Source organism: Cervus canadensis, chromosome 3 (genome assembly GCF_019320065.1).
Source record: "Cervus canadensis isolate Bull #8, Minnesota chromosome 3, ASM1932006v1, whole genome shotgun sequence".
Classification (NCBI taxonomy): Eukaryota; Metazoa; Chordata; class Mammalia; order Artiodactyla; family Cervidae; genus Cervus; species Cervus canadensis.
The window spans coordinates 99115689-99129337 of NC_057388.1; the positions used below are offsets into that span (position 1 = coordinate 99115689).

The 13649-nt window shown below is 48.1% G+C and overlaps 1 protein-coding gene across 2 annotated transcripts in view; it reads left to right on the forward strand.

Annotated features, from left to right (window-relative positions):
* The window catches only part of TMEM178B (transmembrane protein 178B), a 398699-nt gene that overhangs the window by 344007 nt on the left and 41043 nt on the right, over nt 1–13649 (forward strand). For both annotated transcript variants that reach the window (XR_006268618.1, XM_043463892.1), the window contains exon 3: nt 12018–12155. Coding sequence is in view for 1 of the 2 variants with exons in the window: in XM_043463892.1 (XP_043319827.1) it covers nt 12018–12155 (138 nt within the window). In the remaining variant the exon portion in view is untranslated. The remainder of the gene's footprint in view (nt 1–12017; nt 12156–13649) is intronic.

Genomic DNA, 13649 nt, shown 5'->3' on the forward strand with positions numbered 1-13649 from the left:
TCTGAGGCTGCAGAACTGAGAGTTTGGTGTGACCTGTGTGATGCATTCCAGCCAACACGTGGAAAACTGGGACTCATAAATGCAGGTCACCTGACACCACAGTCAGCGTTTTATGTGTTTCTGCAGCATCATGCTGCTCAAACAGAAACTGTGGTGCTTGAGCTTGAGAATCTCACGTTGAAGGGACATGTGGGGGTGAGAAGATGCCTACAGAGACATTCATGCGAGTCTGCTGAGGTCTTCGGGTGTCCTCGAAGTGCCTAGCCCCTAAAACATGGGACGTAGTCAGAGTGTCGCGAGAGGGCCTGCACACCTCACTGAAAGCATCACCTGCAGAAAGATTAGCAGCCGGGGCAGTGACATCTTTGAGGTCCATTCGCATGCTGGTCTGAGCTGGAGCTGCCAGATGAAGAAAGCGCTGCCCTCCAATGGCAAGTATTGGGTTGGCCAAAAAGTTCCTTTGGGTTTTTCCATACAATGCTATGGACAAATCCAGAATGAACTTTTTGGCCAACCCGGTATTTCCACAGTCCATGCTGTTGGCCAAAGAAGAGCATGACAAGTCTTTTGGATTCACTGTTTAAAAAGACTAAAGAAACTAGTTAGTGGCAGTGTGTCTTTAAGAAGAGGGTACTCATGAAAGGAATCTGTGGCCAGGCCTGAGATCAGCGTCTTCTATCTGTTCAGTTTGCCTCATTGTTTGTGCTTAAGACTTTAAGAAACAGTAAAGCTCACATCTCCCATAGAACTCGAAGTTTGCTTGTGAAAGTAACACGTTCTCCTTGTAGGGAAGAACAAACAAAACCCCAAATGCCACAACCCAGAAAGACTCCCTGTTAGAATTTGGGGTCCTTCTCCCTTGCTTCTCCTGCATGGGTGGACATGCATGGATGCACACCTGTATACCCACAGCCTAGGGGTCATATGGAATTGATAATTGATATTCCATATATTCCACCTGTGCATTATTTTTCATTTAATGGTCTGTTATGAACTTTCCTCCATGTCACTGACATTCTTCAGAAGAGTAATTTTAATAGCTGAATCATATTCCATTATATTTTATTGAATGTGAAGCTCCCTTCTGGGGTTTGAAGCGGCATGGAACCTGGAAATGACTGAGGGATGGAAAGGGTATGGGCAGACGGGGGCCCTTTTCCAGGCCTGATTGGCTGTGTGACCTTAATCTGCTGAAATTCCACTGTTTCCATTTCCAAGCTTACAAAATGAAAGAAGATCTCCTGTATAGAGTCACTGGGAGGCTAATGGGTGTGTCCTATGTAAATTGTCCAACACAGCGCCTGTGCATAGTAACATGCACAATAAATGTTAATTTCTATTTATCTTCCCCTTTCCTAGGCCTTTCAGATTCTTTACTATTAACCAACTCTCAGGTGCCTGCAACATGTTTCTGGAAATCATAGCACTCTCTAAGGTGCACATGTGTCTTTTCTTTATATTTATTTGTATTTATTTACTAATTTGGCTGCACCAGCTCTTAGTTGCTGAGTGCAGGACATAGTTCCCTGATCAGGGGTCAAACGCAGGCCCCCTGCACTGGGAGTGAGGAGTCTAGCCACTGGACCACCAGGGAAGTCCTGCCCCTGTGTCTAAGCTCCCATCTCCTGATTGCATTGTGGGAACTCTCGAGGGGCATATTCTTGCCACCCTGATTTCTGTCCTCCACTTTAGAGCAGCTGTCAGTGACATGTGATCCAGAGGAAGATGTGTTCCGTGTGCTGGTTGGAAAAACATTTCCAGACATGAGGCAGAATGAGAGGAGAATAAGGTTTATAAGAGCAGGAGATGCTGTTGGAACAGCGGGCGGGCTCGAGGGAAAGCCAACTCCTTTTGTAGGCTAGTAGCCAATTTTCATAGCCTCAAGACAGAAAATTCCTACTGGAAGGGTGGCATTAGGATGATTGCTTAGGATGCTATGGGGGGGGGGTAACAGGATGGGTATTTTACATAATACGGGTCAGGGAACTGGCCGGTTTAGATCAGGAGGCCTACGGTAACAGTTGTCCTGGGACTTGGTTTACTCCAGAAATGTTTGTCCTGTGACCTCGGTATAAGGCGCCATGGAGGAGAGGTGGGAGCTTCTCTGGGGTGGCACAGTGATTGTACTGGTCTTGCTCCCAATGAGAAGACCCACCTGTACCCCCACCCCAAGGACAGAGACCTAGGCAGCAAGCAGGTGTATCTGGTTGGCTGAGCTTCCTTCTCATCATTCCTGTCTACAGTTTGTGCTTTTGGCTCAGCAGTGTGGCAGTGGGAAGGGGGGAGTCATTCTTGAGGGTTTCTGGTTTGGGACTCTGCCTCTCTCAGTTCTAGGTTTTTCCCTCTTTTCTCTCCAGGCACTTGCTTTAGCTGCTGACCAAGCTTTCTTTCATCAGGCAAGTACACATTTTGCAATTTGCCTTCCCTTGTCTTGACAATGGATGTGATTTGTATATGGCACCATCACATAATGTCCCTATTTATGGCAGCTCTCTAATCCGGAGGTAGGGTTGGAGAGGAGGAAGCTGCACGCCAGTCTCTGACCCAGAAACCACTCCTCGTTTCTATAGCATCTACCTTCCCCCGTGATCTCTTCCTGACTTGGGGGCATGGAGGAGGAAAGAAAGGTCTGTTGGGATTGTAATCTGTGAGGTATCATATGGGTTTGTTAAACTTTATGAGGCTTCCCAGGTGGCGCTAGTGGTAAAGAACCCACCTGCCAATGCAGGAGACTTAAGAGACCTGAATTCGATCCTTGGGTTGGGAAGATCCCCTGGAAGAGGACATGGCAACCCAGTCCATAAGGAGCCCCCAAGTTACATGGCTCTTTGTGATCTGGAATCTGAACTTATTTTGATGTTTTCTTTGTGTATATGACTTAAAAAAAAAAAAAAAACTATGTTGAACTGTTAAGCAAAAGTTGATGCTGGCTTTTAAAAATAAGATTGGAGGAGGGAGAGGTTGGCTTCAAGTCACTGTGACATTTGAGTCACATCCTCCTCACCCTGCTTTAGTCCATGGTGCATCCAGTTTTAGAGGTTGTTACAGGGTTGGGGGGTGGTGGTGATCTCATTTAGCAAACATTTATTGAGCACTTGCTTATGCCAGGCAATGCACTGGGAACTGGGAAAACAAATAAACCAAGCACAACCACAGCCCTGAACAAGCTCTCACTGTTGGAGGAAAGGACACATAAGTAATCACAGTAAGATGGTGACTATCAACCAAGTGTTATAGGAGCCTCAAGCACTGGATGCCAGTGTCGGCTAAAGAAGCACCCTGGAAGCCTCCCGGACTTTCACTTTCTTGGGAGATTTCAAGGATGCTGAGAAGCTCACCAGGTGAGATGTGTGGGCAGCCATGTTGGCAGAGAGCTCAGTGCCATCAAGGAAATGGGGAGAACGTGCCAAGCCTTTCAGAGAACTGCAATTTGTCATGACCGGAGCACGTGGGGGGCTTGGAGCAAGATGGAAGCACATAGATGGGCAGAGGGCACTTTTTATGGAAACCCAAGAACTATTTTGGGCTTCCCACGTAGCTCAGTCAGTAAAGAATCTGCCTGCAATGCTGGAAACCTGGGTTCGATTCCTGGGTCGGGAAGATCTCCTGGAGTAGGAAATGGCAACCCACTCCAGTATTCTTGCCTGGAGAATCCCATGGACGAGGAGCCTGGCAGGCTATAGTCCATAGTGTCGCAAGAGTCAGGCACATCTTAATGCTATCTTTCTTAAGAACTATTTTGTTTTCACATAATAATGGTTTCTTAAATATAACTTCATTAGGATGCCAAAGCAACTTACACCCTGGAAGAAAGCCATAGACAAAACCTTTCAATCATAAATACCAAGAAGACATCCACATAGTTTCCTGGTCCAAATTTGTGAACCACTTCTCTGCTTCAGTGTTAATTGACTAGATCACTCAAGAGTGATGGTCTTGTGCATCCTTCTTCCTTCTAGATCAGTTCAGTGCTCACTGCAAGAGCCCAGGTTTTGAGCAGCCTTTTTGGCCCCCGGCACCTCTGCTATTAGCTGCTGTGGCCTCCAGCTGTTTTGGTCCCCCGGGGATAAGAAGCATCCACACTCAAGATTTGATACTTCTTATTATTAACAAACAGAAACATAAAGCCTGCACCTCAGCCTCTCCTGGTACCTGAGAAGCGCAGGAACAGATCTCAGAAGGCTGTTCCCTCTGGGTACAAATCCATAATTAGGGGCTCACCCCAACATGCTGCTCAACTCTTGTATGCTCGTGTACAGCATGTGCAAGAGATGTAGTGCAAGAAAAAGAGAAAACTGCCTTAATTTAGGTGATTCCACTTCTTGTATCACTCCAGCTTTGTGTCAGGTACTATTCTAAGCAGTTTATACGTATTATCTTGTTTAATCCTCTGAAAAACCCTCTGAAGTAGGTAGTGTCGTAACTTCCACTTAAAGATGCAGACATTGAGATCTAGAGAGAGGGACCGAGTTGCTCACATTTGCACAGCCAGTATGTGGCAGCGCCAGGATTTGAACCGAGGCAGCCTGGTTCCAAGAATCCATGCTTCCATCCCCATCTGTTGAATCTCTGTGTGGTTTTGTTGTTGTTGTCTAGTCACTAAGTTATATCTAATTCTGTTTTTTTTTTTTTTTGGTCCCATGGACTGTAGCCCTCCAGGCTCCCCTGTCCATGGGATGTCCCAGGCAAGAATACATTTCCTTCTCCAGGGGATCTTCCTGACCCAAGGATCAAATCCATGTCTCCTGCATTGGCAGGTGGATGCTTCACCACTGAGCCACCAGGGAAGCCCTCTGTGTGATTACCCAGCACCAACACCCTCTCTTCCTTTAGAGATGGATGCTCTGCAGTGATTGGTTCTTGGAACATTCCTTCCCCTGTGAATCAGCTTGTCCTGAGTTGATGCCAAGCTAACATGCTCATTGCCCACCCTTTCTCTCCACTTCTTACTTTCTAGATTGACCCCCTGGGGCAAGAACACCGAGTTCTGTCTTCACCACCATCCTCTGCCCTTCAGTTGTTGCCTTGAACCCCAAAGGGACTTATTAATTTGCAAATGCATGTCTAGCTCCCAGGGCAGCTGATGCTCTTCCACCTTTGTAGCCACGGCAGCACCTCTGTCACCCAGAGGTGCCCCTTGTGGCCAGCAGAGGAGGACCATGACCTTGTTGATTTCGCAGGCTCTTGACCCTGGACCATTAACACAATGTCCGCCCTCCCATCTCCTGTCTTCACTGACACAGCAAGTTCTAACTCAGACCTACCCTCACCATTTCTGTTTTTTGAATGAGAAAAAAATTTCAATCCTCATCAGTTTTTTTGTACAAGGTCTTTAGAGAGCAAATAGAAAGAGATTCATAGCCCACATATATTTTCCTTCTCTGAGTAGTGTTTATTTAAATGCAGATGTCCTGGTTTCCCCATGTAGAGTTGCAAGCAATACCTTTCAATTTAAATGTTAATAGGAGTGTAAACTTCAAAATCAAATTTTTTCCACGAGGGAGAACTGTTTTTTCTGGTTGTATTTGATGGTTCTCCTGGCCATTCTTCCTCCACCACCCTCATCATCCATCCCCCCACCCCCGCCCACTCGTTTTCACTGTGCTGTCAGCGTTCTTTTTCTAAAAAGATTAGAATGCACCTTTGTCATTTTGAACACTAGACTCTCAAACATTAGGATCATGGAAGACAAATATTAGACTCAAACCCAACAGGATTCATGTGAAGATTTTTCTTTATTTCAACCTTTCCCTAAAGAGTCAAGCTCAACATTCCAAATTCTTTCTAAGGGGATTATTCTTTGTCCGACCCTGCATGGTATTTTTCCAAGGCTTCAGATGGATGAGTTTGGTTTTCCGCTTCCCCTTCCCTCTCCCCTTCTTTCTACAAAAAAGCAGGAAGAGATGGGGAAAGAAATAACAGTTGACCCTTGAACAACACAGGTTTGAACTCTATGGATCCACTTATTTGCAGGTATTTTGAAAGGCTACCCACTCCAATATTCTGGCCTGGAGAAGTCCATGGACTGTATAGTCCATGGGATTGCAAAGAGTCAGACACGACTGAGCAACTTTCACTTCACTTTCACTTTCAAGAGTACATACAACAGTAGTACAAGATGAGTGCTTGACTGAATCCCTGGATGTAGGACCTTCTTTCTTCTGTAAGTGTACAGAGGGCTGACTACAAGTTATAAGTGGATTTTCCACTGTGCGGAGGGTTGGCACCTCTTAACCCCCTCATCATTCAATGGTTAACTGTGCAAGCTGTGTAAATTCCCAGGTACAAAGTACTGCTGTGGGCACAGTGAACAATCACAAAGAATTAAAAAGGCAATTTCTCACTCCTAAAGAAATAAAATTAACACATAGGATAACACAGATGGGTAGAATGGAGCCATCTATGTGTGAGTCATTCCATAGGCAGAGTGGCCTTTGGGATTTTCTCAAATACAAATAAAAGGCAACAAAGATTTAAAAATAAGTGAAAATAATATCTAATGCCTTAAATACAAATATGCTGACTATAATAACCTTTCTAAGGACCTTAGGGTCCAGATTTTGTGTGAGAATGTGGTATCTGGCTTCATCTTCTTTTATTTCTCTATTTTCTCTTTCCTTCATTTCCTTGTACTGTGTGCATTTTGTAAGACTCCTAAATATTTTGAAACAAGATCGGACTCTTACTCCATAAGTTAGAATTGATTTTATAATATAAATTTCAATGATTTTGATTCCGTTATTATAAGGTGTTATTCTTGTTCTTCAGAGAATCCTTTTCAATAGTCTCTTGTTCTTATGTCGTGGAAGCAAACTATGTCTCTTCTCTTGTCTCTTGGGGATATTTATAATGATTTAAAATTTTCTTTTAAAACTTTAATTTTTAAAGGTTATTTTCTGTTTACAGTTATTATGAAATATTGACTTCATTCTTCTTGTTGTAAATACAGTGTATCTACACCCAGTAGTCTGTTTCCCCACCCCTCAACCCTGTATTCCTCCTCCTATCCCCCCACTGATAGGCACTAGTTTATTCTATGCATCTGAGTCTGTTTCTTTTTGTTATATTCACTAGTTTGTTGTATTTTTCAGATTCCACTTATAAGTGATATACAGTGTTTGTTGTTCTCTTTCTGGCTTGTTTCACTTAAAGCATAATGCCCTCCAAGTCCATCCATGTTGCTGCAAATGGCAAACTTCTGTTATTTTTTATGGAATACTGAATAGTATTTCATTGTGTGTGTGTGTGTATATATGTGTGTGTGTACACACACACACACATATATCACATTTTCTTTATCCATTCATCTGTTGATGGACACTTAGGTTGCTTCCATATCTTGGCAATTGTAAATGATGCTGCTATGAGCCTTGTGCATTTATCTTTTCAAATTTAGTGTTTTCGTTTTTTCAGCTATATACCCAGGAGTGGAATTGCTAGGTCATAGGGTAATTCTGTTTTTGGTTTTTTTAAGATAACTCCATGCTGTTTTCCACAGTGGCTGCACCAATTTACATTCCCACCAACAATGTACAAGGATTCCCTTTTCTGTTCATCTTCACCAACATTTGTTATTTGTGGTCTTTTGATGATGGCCGTTCTGACAGATGTGATATGATATCTCATTGTGATTTTGATTTATATTTCCAATAATAATCTTAATTTCTCCTCCCTGCAGTTTGTTTCTTCAAGTACTTTTTCTTCCAGCTTATAGATTTTCTTAATATTTAGGGCTGCCTGAAAGCCCTGAGTAGGCACTGGGCTTGTCAATGGGAAGCTTTGTTGTAGATAGTTGGAGGGACTGCTTATGCCTCCCTGCCTCCTGCCACACACACAAATAGTAATGTGTCTAGATATTTTCTCATGTGCTGGTCATCACCAGAAAGGTCTCTCCCAGCTTCCAGGCTCTAGGGCAAAGGCACGGCAGTCCACTTCTGGGGGCCAGGCGGAAGAGGTCTGGGGTGTTAGCATTCAGCATTCTGTAGGTGCACAGACACTCACTTGCCCTGTGTGCAGTGAGGCTCAGTTGTGCTGACCAGCCATCACCTGAGCTTGTTGACTCCCAGTCCTAAGTACTCCCTCTCCACCCTGGGGGTGGAGGAAAGTGGTTATTCCCCAGAGGTGTGGAGTGGCTGAGGGGAGCTAAGGTTCTCATTCCATCCTAAACAACTTGTTCGAAATCCTTGTTTTATCTCCCTCCCCTCTGCTTGACTTCCTGATGCATAGTGATTAATGCCAATTTCTGAGCCTTTGGGGGGTTTGGCAGGATGGTTTTCAGCTTCCCCCCACCCCTCCACTGGCTCTGGTCTTGGCTTGTTAGGTCTGTTGAGAAACTATACTGCCCTCAGTTTTGCAGCTTCCAGTCTTCTGTTGTCGCCATCTTCTTTTCTGGTTTCCCCTTCCATGTGAATTTCTGTCTTTTAAAAAAAATCTTGGAACTCTAATCCTGGCTTTATTTGGGAGGAAAAATGCTAGTTATATTTTTTCCATCTGTGATGATGATCCTGTAGGTCTTTAATTAGATTAATAATTTTCTTTTCCTACACAACTCAGTAACCCAGCTCATTCCTTTTTAGTTCACTGGTTTGAGACTGTTGATCAATAAATTATTTAACTTCTCTAAACCCTGTAAAATAGGAATATTACTTGTCCTGCCTACCTTTAAGTTGTTGCTGCAGCTGCCCTGAGTTACCATGTGGGTCTGAGGGCAGAATAAACAGCTGTACATACATGGCTCACCGGGTGATGGTGAATATCCTCTCGGGTCAGTGAAAATGCTCAGGCCTGACCTCTGGTTTTCATCCTCTTTCTAGAACAACAACTTAGGCTGACCCTCAGTTTTTGTTGACAAAGCCTTTGGGAGACAGCAGAGTGCACAGAGTCTGTTTTGGAGGCACAGCCTTCCCTGACCTGGGAACACAGGTTGTCTGTCTCAGGGCTTTTGGAAGAGGAATTACTCTCCATTTCTGTTTCTGCCTTTTGCTCTGTTTTCTCCTAAGTGAAGCACTTGGCTTACCTCCTCCAACAGCAATACCTTTCTGTCTTGTAATGATTTGCATTATTTGTTTTCCTGTCCAGCCCTCTTCTCCATCCCCAGCCCAAGTACACATGGCTCACAGGGACCCTTTATCCATTCAGTCCCCCAGGCAGCACCTTTGCTCCCTGGGGTCTGCATAGCCCAGGGGCCAGTACCCACCAGGTGTGGCAGGAAGGGGCTCTGTGGCTTCTGCAGGGTTGTCCTCTCTAGTGCCACTAGGGATTCTTCCTAGAAATTCTAGGGGAGTCTTCCTAGAAACCCCCCTATTACTGAAAAGGAAGCCAGTAGTTTCACAGGGGCATAGAAGAGAAATTTCCTGAGCTGTTTAAGGGGATGTAAATAAATCTCCTTTAGACTAAAAATACCCTGGTCTCTCGTCTCCCATTCCCATCACCTCCTTGCCCTTGACTGCAGTGGAGAGTGGATGAGCCCCCCGTGGCAGAGTATCCCATGGCCAGGAATCAGTCCCAGTGGAGTCGAGAGGGGACCTTTTTCCACCAAGGAGGCAGCCCAGAGCTGGCTGCCTAGAGTCTCTTGTGGTGACAAAGGAAGGAGGGGCCAAGGGACTAAGGCTCGTGGCCGTGGGGAGATGGAGGGGCCGGGATGACCACAGGCAGTTGAAAGAGAAAGGGGTGCGGCCCAACTGCAGGGAGGTCCTGCCTTCTTTCCAGCCAGCCGTGGATGCCTGAGCATGGAGCCCACTCAGAAAGCCTGGCACACACATTTGCATGCTGGGATCTAACGCATCCTCAACAAAGTTCCCTCTGGTGTATTTAGCGATCTGAGCGATCAGTGCAGCCTGATAATTAGGCCTCCTTGGCATGCACGGGAGGGACTGTAACGGGTGTGACTGCTCTCTTGCTGGGCTGGCACTCTGGGGTCAGCACGGGTGGGAAGGACCCAGGAGAACTCAGTAGAGCAGGAACCTTCTCGTGGCTCTCTGGGAATGTCTGCCTCTGTGGCAGGGCCCTGTTAGGCCCCCTTCATCATGGGGAGGCTCACCTGCTGTTCTCCTCCCCACCCCCCAGCCAACTTCCTCCCCGGGGGTGGTTGAGGGGGCTGCCAGGATCTGATCTTCAGTGTCAGGCCAAGGGGCATGGACCACAGCCAGCTCTGGAGGTGGGGGAGGGGCAAGAGACCTCAAGCCAGACTGTGCCCGGGATCCTCTGCTTACTCTGCCGACCGGGGGCCTGGAGTGCGAGAGAGGCACAGAGGTGCTCCCCACAGAAACCTGGGTGTTTGTTTCCTCGGGGATGAGAGGAGACCATCCGTGCTTGCTTGGATGGGGGACTCATGTAGTTTGCTGTCCAGAGCCCCCTTCCCCACCTCCTCATGCTCCTTCCCTTCCTTCAAGAGAAGGGAATGCCCACGGGGTCTCCAGGCTACTCTGCAGTCCCCATCGCCCAGGGCAGAGGCCAGACAAACGGCTCCTGTGTGGAGCCTGATTGGGGGTGTTACCCAGAAGGAAGAAAGCCAGATTCCAGGGAAGGAGTGTGCAGCGGGGTGGGGGGATACACCGGGGTGTAGGGCTAGAGCTGGGAGGAAGCTTAGCAAGATTCTGAGTGAGGCTGACAGAGATATATCAGCAGCTCTGCCGTCTCCCTTCTGCTAAAAATTCCACCTTCCCAGACCTAAATGGGAAGGAAATACAAATAAAAAGAGTGGATACATGTAAACATGTAGTTGATTCACTTTGCCTACAGCAGAAGCTAACACAGCATTCATGTGCTAAGTCACTTCACTCAGGTCCAGCTCTTTTCGACCCTGTGGACTAGAGCATTCCAGGCTCCTCCGTCCATAGGATTCTCCAGGCAAGAATATTGGAGTGGGTTGCCATGCCCTCCTCCAGGGGATCTTCCCGTGCCAGGGATCAAACCCATGGCTCATGTCTCCTACCTTGGCAGATGGTTCTTTACCACTGAGCCATCAGGGAAGCCCTGTAAAGCAGCAATACTCCAATAAAAACTAATAAAAAAAAATCACTTTTCCAGACAGCCCTCATCCCCCTGCATGCCAGGCTTTGTCTGGCGGGTTGGCAGAGCATGTACAGAGAAGGGTCTGATCAGGAAAGCTGAGGGGGCCTCCTCAGGGCTCAACCCGAGAGCAGGAAGCATGGCTCCCACCCTGCAACCACACGTGCGGCGGAAGCTGAGCCCCCCGGAGTCAGGCTGGAGGATGAGGAACGTCATACAGCTTCCTCTTCACCCCTGACCTCCTGAGAGACCAGCAAACCCTGCATGGGAGGGATAGAGTCCTTGGCAAGTGCCAAGACTCAGCCTAGCTCTAAGGGCCCGTTTGTCTGGGTCTCACCTCCCTGAAGGGTGAGTGATCCTGGGTTAGGACCTGGGAGCCGCACAGATCTGGATTTGATGCTGTGTTCTCCACTCTCTGTAGGCTTTCTGTGGGTTGCTCCATTTTCCAGATAGGGATAAAGACAATAGCTGTCCTAGGAGGTTGGGAGAGATGCTTGCGAAGAACAGTGCTGCCCCCAGCACAAAGAAGGGAATGCAGAGGAAATGGCAGCTATTGTGGTGATCTCTCCTTCCGCGTATGGACCAGGCTGTCCTAGCTGTGTTTGCACTTGAGGATATGGTCACCGGTGTTTCCCAGCTGGCTCAGGGGTGAAGAATCTGCCTGCAATGCAGGAGACTGAGGTTCAATCCCTGGGTCCAGAAGATCCCCTGGAGAAGGGAATGGCTACCCACTCCAGTATTCTTGCCTGGAGAATCCCTGGACAGAGGAGCCTGGTGGGCTATACAGTCCATGGGGTCGCACAGAGTCGGACATGACTGAGCAACTAAACAACAAATATGGTTGCCATCGGGGGCTCTGTCCTCTGCAAAGGAAGCTCAGTTGCGCCAACCTGTCTGCAAAGGGCCCCTGTGGTGCCCTGCCCCCTCCCCCCGGCCCAGGGTTGGGGTGCACTGGACCCTGCGTTCCAGGCTCTGATGCTAACTGGTACCCACCTGCTTCCCTGCAGACCTGCGCAGGATGACGGCCGGCTTCATGGGCATGGCGGTGGCCATCATCCTCTTCGGCTGGATCATCGGCGTGCTGGGCTGCTGCTGGGACCGAGGCCTTATGCAGTATGTGGCCGGGCTGCTCTTCCTCATGGGAGGTAAGGCTCAGGGGCGGCAGGCAGGGAGGTCCTGGTTACTGGCATTCTGAGAGAACAGCTGATGGACATGAGGATGGAGGCCCAGACTCCTTTGGGGGGCCCCTTTCCTTCACTCATTCTGACTGTGTTTTGAGTTCCTGGTGACTGCTGGTCATTGCCCTCTGGGGTCTCCCACCTGGTGTGTGAGAGACGGTGGTGATGGCCTTGAAACAGGTGTCAGATGTGGAGCAAGTGTGAACCCAGGAGGTACTTGGGTATTTTGAGCACGTAGTGTGTACCTGGCATATACTGTGGGGTGGGGGGCAACTGCTGTCTGGACAGTTTCCTCTTCAAAAGCCTACCTCCACCCTGATTCCTGGGCCTACGGCTGTTGCTCCCATTTCCAATGAGGCTCTAAGTTGGTGGGACAAGGCCCAACCTTCTGTCATGTGTCTCTCTCACCCTGTGTCACTGCCGTGGCCATAGGACCAGTCCAGCCCTTTGACAGGTGGTCCATGAGCAGAGCTGTGTAGCTGTGAGGGAACATGTTCTCATCCATGGGAAGTAAAAGCTCATTCACAGTCTGTACGGCCTCTTTTCTCCCTGAAGAGTTCAAGTGTGCTTTTTGGTCTCCTGGTTTGAGCCTCAGTCCAAAGTGAAAGCTAACCGTGAGTGTGCCCTTCACAGGGCATTCCTTGGAGAGAGGTGGATGGACAAATTGCATGGAGTTAGGAAGAAGGGGAGTTGGGCTTGTGCAGAAGCAATTGAAAATGTATACAGGGAAATGTGTAAGGGCAGGAGGAGAAGGGGACGACAGAGGATGAGATGGTTGGATGGCATTGCCAACTCAATGGACGTGAGTTTGAGCAAGCTCCAGGAGTTGGTGAAGGACAGGGAAACCTGGCGTGCTGCAGTCCATGGGGTCTCAGAGAGTTGGACACGACTGAGGAACTGAACAGCAGCAATAATGAGTCCCATCCATGGAAGCCAGAGTTAGTTAGATGGCAGACACCACATGAACCACCTGACTTGGGATCTCTGATCAGGTCCTGGAGGTGGGGAGGGGCATGGTGTCCTGCTGGAGATTGGAGGTGGCTATCCTGGACGGACAGAGAGATCTGGGGGCTAGTGAACTGTGGGTTGGGAGAGGAGGAGGAGAATTGTTGGGTTCAACTTGGCGCTGGACTCTTTATCCTTATCCCCCTGAAGGACAGATGTCCGAAATCTCAAATTCTCTGTCACCAGAGTCAGCCATCCCTGCCCAGCACCACCTCCCCTGTGGGTCCCAACCAGAGTGAGGCAGAAGCCAGGGGAGAGAGAGGCATGGGCGGCTCCCTGCTCCTTCCTTCCATCCCCTGCTGGGACAGGACACCCCCCCCCCGCCCCCACAAAACCAGCCCCACCACCTTCTCTGTGCCCTGGGTGTCCTCCTCACTGAAGCAAGGGTCACACTCGGCCTGGGATGGCCGTGCTTGGTTTTAGCAGCATGGAATCTTTTTCGTTTCCACCTTCCAG